At 51.8% G+C, this 6,228-nt stretch overlaps 1 protein-coding gene across 4 annotated transcripts; it reads right to left on the bottom strand.

Moving 5' to 3' along the window:
• Window positions 1–398: 398 nt before the first annotated feature.
• Window positions 399–1,388, bottom strand: LOC102922502 (uncharacterized). Of its 4 annotated transcripts, XM_076558530.1 has the most exons (4): window positions 1,273–1,388; window positions 961–1,221; window positions 595–870; window positions 399–498 (listed from the first exon to the last, which is right to left on the bottom strand). In XM_076558530.1, the coding sequence occupies exons 1-4, from the start codon at window positions 1,386–1,388 to the stop codon at window positions 399–401; spliced, it is 753 nt and encodes a 250-aa protein (XP_076414645.1). The 4 variants fall into 4 exon arrangements, with proteins under 4 accessions (XP_076414645.1, XP_076414643.1, XP_076414642.1 ...); XM_076558528.1 differs by having other exon boundaries at window positions 399–593; window positions 711–867; window positions 973–1,388; XM_076558527.1 differs by having other exon boundaries at window positions 399–870.
• Between the last annotated feature and the right edge of the window lie 4,840 nt (window positions 1,389–6,228).

The raw sequence follows: 6,228 nt of genomic DNA, 5'->3' as shown, positions 1-6,228 counted from the left end.
AGAGAGGCCAGAGGAGGGCAGCAAATGCCCTGGAAAAGGAATGACAACCTACAGGCAGTTGTCAGTCACCTGCTGTGCACTGGGAACAGGACTCGGGTCCTTTGCAAGAGCGTAAGTGCTCTTAACCACTGAACTATCTTCGAAGGCCCCAAAGTCAGGCTTATCAGGATATATGCAGTGAGAGCCCAGGTAAGGCTAAGACTGCTGGAGTTGGGACTAATCTCATGACTTAGGGCCTAAGGAGGCAGTGGGGCTCCATTCAGGCAGCCTCAGGGAAGGACTCAGGAGCCAACCACCTTCTGGATGGCCATGGCTAATCTTCTGGGGTCAAGGCTGGGAATGGTTAGAGTAGTGCAGAGCAGCCTGTGCTGGACAGTACCCCAGAGGAGCATTTGGGGTCAGCAGCTAGACTTCTGGCCAGAAGAGAGGCTACAGCTGACTTGTCTGGAGCAGGCTGGGTGGCAGAGCATGGACACGCTGGAGCAAGACTTGCAGCAGCTGGGCTGGCAGGAGGAGGCACAGCAAGAGGAGGTGGGCACACAGCAGGCAGGTCTGCACACAGGGCGGCAGAGCAGGGAAATGCTGGAGCAGGGCTTGCAGCAGCTGGGCTGGCAGGAGGAGGCACAGCAGGAGGAGGTGGGCACACAGCAGGCAGGTCTGCACACAGGGCGGCAGAGCAAGGAAATGCTGGAGCAGGGCTTGCAGCAGACAGGCTTGCAGCAGACAGGCACACAACAGGATGGCTGGCAGCATGAGGGCTGGCAGCTAGACTGCTGGCAGCATGAGGAGGATCCAGAGCAGATGGGTGTGCAGCAGACAGGCTTGCAGCAGACAGGCACACAGCAGGATGGCTGGCAGCATGATGATCCAGAGCAGACAGGTGTGCAGCAGACAGGTTCACAACACAAAGGCTCACAGCATGTGGGTTCACAGCAGGGCGGCTGGCAGGGAGAGCAGGTGCAGCAAGAGGGCTCACAGCTAGACTGCTGGCAGCATGAGGGGGATCCACAGCAGACTGGCACACAGCAGACAGGCTTGCAGCAAACTGGCACACAGCAAGACGCCTGGCAGGGGGAGCAGGTACAGCAAGCTTGCTGGCAGCTAGACTGTTGGCAGCATGAGGGTGAGCAGCAGCTGGTACAGGGAGATTGGCAGCAGGGGCTGGACACACAGCTCACTGGGGTACAGATGAGGGTCAGGCAGGGGGCTGGGGCACAACAGCTGGACAGGCAGCAGCTGGGCTGGCAACAGCTGGGCTGGCAGCAGCTGGACTGGCAGCAGCTGGGGGCACAACAGGTAGGCTCACAGCAGCTCTCTGGGCAGTCGTCCACCTGCCAGGAGGAGTTGGTACAAGCATCGGAGCAGACAGACATGGTGGAGGCGGCCATGGCAGGGTTGGCTGGGAGCTGGGAGCTGGGAGCTGGGAGTGTGTTGAGTGACTGTGTGAGTGTTGAGTGTGTGTGTGTGTGAGGTGCTCTGGGCTCTGGGCTTTTATCCCCCAGGCGTGTTTTGCTGCAGGAGGCTCTGGGCCCTTCCTCTTCCTTGTTGTTCAGTCTGGAGGGTGCTCCGTGGAGTCATAAACTCCTGTTGGGCTGATTGCCCTAAGAATAGGCATATTTAGAGGGAAGTATGGCCTTCCTGGGCTGACCCTCTGCCCTCTCCCTGGTGGCCACCTGCCAGGCTACCTGGTGATGGTGTTGAGCACCAAGACTATTGTATCCTCCAGCCTTGTCCTCAGAGGGCGGTCCAGCCTGCCTGTGGCTGGGAGCAAGAGGTGATGAGCCCATCAGAGTTGTCTCTCCTGCGTCTGAGACCAGCACTGTGGCCAGAGCATCCCACCCATAGCCTCTGCTCCCCAGTGTCCTCCATATTGTCAGATGCCTGGGCACAGTGGGCACTCGCTAGGTGTCCCGGGTTCTTGGGCCCCAGAAAGCATTGGATGGAGGCGCATGCACAGTAACATGGGAGCAGAATTCAGCAATTCAAAGGCCTGGCTGTGCAGAGAGGAGCGTGTATGCCACACAGTGTGGACTTCCTTACTCAGATGCATGGTGCGGCTTCTCGCACAAGCTCTGTCCCATGGACTTCTACACACACCTGCACGTGTGCCGGGTCTCAGCGTCAGAGCCCAGAGATGTGTTATAGTATTGTGATAGCCACGGCTCACTGAGACCCCTGGGCCTCTGCCAGTGACCGGAAGTTTCACCTGGTCTCAGCTGAGGACTCCCAGCCTCTCCTTGGACCTAGTTTGGAAAGGCTTTGCATGGAGCCTTTCGGACCTCACTCTCCTCCATTCCCCAGCCTCACCCTCAGCCTCTCTCTGGAGGTCCAGAGGCCAGATACTGTCCCTTAGACAGGCAGCTGAAGAGGACCAGATCAGAAGATAGAGCTAGATACACGTTTTTGAAAATCCGAGTCATCAGGCTTCAAAACCTTCAAAGCCTCGGGGAGCCATGGCGGTATCCTGGCTGGTGTCTTGTCTGAGCCATTGAACATCCCACTTCCATATTTATCCAGTCACAGCTGAGTCAGGAATCCACTCTTTCTTCATGGCTGAAGAACATTCTTTTATGTGGCTACACCACACTTCACTTCTCTCTTGTCAATGGATGATGGGCTCTCGGTCTGTCTTTACCTTTGTGCTACTGTGAGCCGATTGGCTATGAATATTCTTGCACTCATGATGTTTGAACATTTCACCAACTCCTTGGCAGAGACCTCTGGGCAGAACAGCTCAGTCATGTGATTCTGTGTTTAGCCTTGGCGAGACCGCTGGGCTGTTTCCAGTCTGTATCCCCCAACAGCGCACAGCGCTGCCTTTCTCCTCAGCCTTCTCAGACCCTGTTATGTGTGTGTTTAGTCACAGTTGACCAGGGTGTGCACTGGCTCCCTGCTTGCCAGACTTTCTAGTTCATGTCTAATGACCTGGCACTGGGCTCCAAGTACCCACCACTGTGTGTGTGTGTGTGTGTGTGTGTGTGTGTGTGTGTGTGTGTGTGTGTGTGTGTGTATGTATGTACACACACACTCACACACACACATATTCTTTAGGGAAGGGGCCACTAAAGACCTATGCATAGTCTTAACATTGCATTGTCTTTAAAAAAAAAAAATTGGCCGGGCGGTGGTGGCATACGCCTCTAATCCCAGCACTCGGGAGGCAGAGGCAGGTGGATCTCTGTGAGTTCGAGGCCAGCCTGGTCTACAGGGCGAGATCCAGGAAAGACACAAAGCTACACAAAGAAACCCTGTCTCTAAAATGCCAAAAAAAATTGGATGGTCTTTTGTTAGATTGGGTTGTCTCTCCTGCCATGGAATTCTTGATAGATTCTGGGTAGCAGGTTCCTGGAATGTCTGTGTTTTGAGGGTTGTCATTGAATTCTCTAATAATGTCTCTTGATGCCCAGTGCTTTTTAATTTTAAAATTTTTATTTTATTTTATTTTATTTTTTTTTTTTTTGGTTTTTCAACAGGGTTTCTCTGGATAACAGAGCCCTGGCTGTCCTAGAACTCACTTTATAGACCAGGCTGGCCTCGAACTCACAGAGATCTGCCTGGCTCTGCCTCCCAAGTGCTGAGATTAAGGCATGAACCACCATGCCCTGCTCCCAATGCTTTCTTAATTTCGGTGGTTTAATTTCTCTTCTCTTGTGTTCTTTGTGCTTTTGTGGCTTGTCCCAGGCACCACAGCTGAGTCTTCGGTCAGTAGATTTATGCTTTCTTCTTCTTGATCCATTTTGAGTTTGTTTTTGATGTGGCATGAGAATGTAGTGTTTTCTTCAGCGTGTGAACCCTTGACTGTCCCAGCATGACGTGTCGAAGAGAGCACTGCCCTCACTTCCTGTCCTGGTACCGCCCTTAGGAAGCAAGCAGGTGATTCCGTTTAGTCTGCTGACCTACCCACCCACCATGGCGCCGGCAGCACCTTCTGACCCCAAAGGCTTTACTGTTGGTAATTGTGGTTTTTCTTGCCTAATGGCTTCGCCTATAACCTCCAGTGCAGTGTTGAGTAGAAGCGATGGAAATGGACACCTTGCCTTGTCCCTGACCTTAGAAAGGGTCAGTGGTGGGGCTTCGTGGGTGTCCTGCATTGCCGTGAGGAAGTTTTGCGTGCGAGACATTTCTTTACTACGGAAGCGTGAGGGCTTTTCCTGAGAGTCTTCTCTGCATGATTGAGACGGCTGTGCCGTTCCTCAGTCCCCTGAGAGACACTGCACTGTTTGGTGTCTCTGTCGAGTCAACTTTGCGTTTGTGACACCCAGGTGTGCTGCACAGTCCTTTCCGGTGCCGCTGGGGTGGGTTTGACTGTGTTTTGTGGGTGGGGAGCGGCAGCAGCAGAGGTCATAATTCTCTTCTAAGTTTGCTGCCACTCATCTCTGAAGCTGTCGGCCCTGGGCTCTTCTCTTCGCTCAGATGGTTTTTAATTAGTGACCATCTCAGGTCCCATCCACTGGCCCAGGTCAGTTCAGACAGTTTTGATCCTGAGACACCGATGAATGAAAAGGAGAGGCATGGGGGAAGAGATCTCTGCAAACAGTAACCATAGAGATTTGAGCAGCGAGCAGTGCGGGCATGCCACAGAGTCAGAATTGGTTAGGAGGTAGTGAGTGACATTAAACATCAACACAGAGATCAATCTGTCAAGAACACACGGTTGTCATCATATAGACCTCAAGATAGATGGAGAACTCAACAGAGGACAGCTGGCAATGTCAGCAAGCCATTGTTAGTGTCGTAATTTTAAACCAAGAAATGAAAGGATGAGCAGGTGAGGGATGCGTCACAACACACAGGGCTCGGAGAGCAAGGCACTCAGTCACACAGAACACACAAGGCAGCAATGGCTTCTCCCCATCCTGCAGGTCAGCTCACAGCTCGGGCCAAATGAGTGTCAGTGAATTTGAAATAGTTGAGATCATAGGAGGCATCATCCCTGACCATGATGGAAAGAAACAGATATCAAAACAGAAAGAGAACTGGAGAGTTCACCGATCTGTCGAAAGAGAAGACACACATAAATAGTGAAGGAGTCAGGGGAGAAGCTGGAAGGTATGAGAAGCAGATGAAAACGAAAACACAGCAAACACAAGCTGGGATGCGGCCAAAACAATGCCAGAGGGAAACTCAGTCATCTAAACTCACACCTCAAGGAACCAGGAAAAGGAAGTACAAATGGAACCCAGAGCCAGCAGCGCACAGGAAATGCTGAGACCGTGAAAAACAGCCTTGGGAACCATGGCAATGGAGACCCACACTGGCCAAGGCTTAATCCCACTAAAGGAAAGGGAGTTCTAAAACACTAAAATCACACATGGAAACAGGGTCATGGCTGCAAGATTATGTAAACATGATGGACTGGAAGAGAACCCTGGACTGTGGCTGGTGACAAATGAAGGAATTTAAGCTGGGTGGTGGTGGCTCACGCTTTTAATCCCAGCATTCAGGAGGCAGAGCCAGGTGGATCTCTGTGAGTTCAAGGCCAGCCTGGTCTCCAAAGCAAGTTCCAGGAAAGGCGCAAAGCTACACAGAGAAACCCTGTCTCGAAAAACAAAACAAACAAACAAAGAAGTGAAGGAACTTAAGTGTCAGGGGCAGACTCCACGGAGTCTAGAGACCAGATGTTGTAGACAAATGTTACAGACAGACCTTCTTTCTCCCTGTAGCTTTGAATGCCACGTTGAGTCCTTTCTGTCATGAATAAAAAACAACTATTGTAAGCAGGTTTTTGAACCATGGACTCTCTTAACTAGGCAGACATCTTAATTTACCCTTCCCTTTTTTTTTTCTTTTATGTAACTGAGGGTTGAGCCTAGGCTCCTGCATGTACCCTGAAAGCATTCCATGTCGGAGCACTCAGGGGGTCTCAGCTCTTTTAGATAATTCCTCTTAACTTGTAATCCTCCTGCCTCAGCTTCCTGAGTAGTTTGGGACTCGGGTACCAGCTCTCCTCTGCACGTGAAGGACAGTTTGCTGAGTGTCGACTTCTGAGTTGGCAGTTTCCTTCCCATCCTCTGAGCACACCACCCCATTGCCTCCTGGCCTCGGGTTCGGGGGACAAGTGAGCTTCTAACTACCTCAGTTGTCTTGTGGTAACTGCATCCATGTGTCTCCTTGGTGACATCTGGTTTTCTTCTTCCTGGAGTTCATTGGACTTCTTAGACATGAGGTTCCAGGAATCCCATCACATTCAGGAAGGTTTTCAGCTATTTCTGGAAATATTTCAACTAT

The sequence above is a fragment of the Peromyscus maniculatus genome, chromosome 21, assembly GCF_049852395.1.
Source record: "Peromyscus maniculatus bairdii isolate BWxNUB_F1_BW_parent chromosome 21, HU_Pman_BW_mat_3.1, whole genome shotgun sequence".
Lineage (NCBI taxonomy): Eukaryota > Metazoa > Chordata > Mammalia > Rodentia > Cricetidae > Peromyscus > Peromyscus maniculatus.
This window is presented reverse-complemented; position numbering and strand designations above follow the sequence as displayed.

Bases quoted from the DNA above. Each gene is read 5' to 3' on its own strand.
- LOC102922502 (XM_076558526.1), bottom strand. From the start codon at position 1,388: ATGGCCGCCTCCACCATGTCTGTCTGCTCCGATGCTTGTACCAACTCC. The intron at 871-960 runs CACCTGCTCTCC...ACCTGTCTGCTC, and splicing joins AGCTGTGAGCCCTCTTGCTG to TGGATCATCATGCTGCCAGC.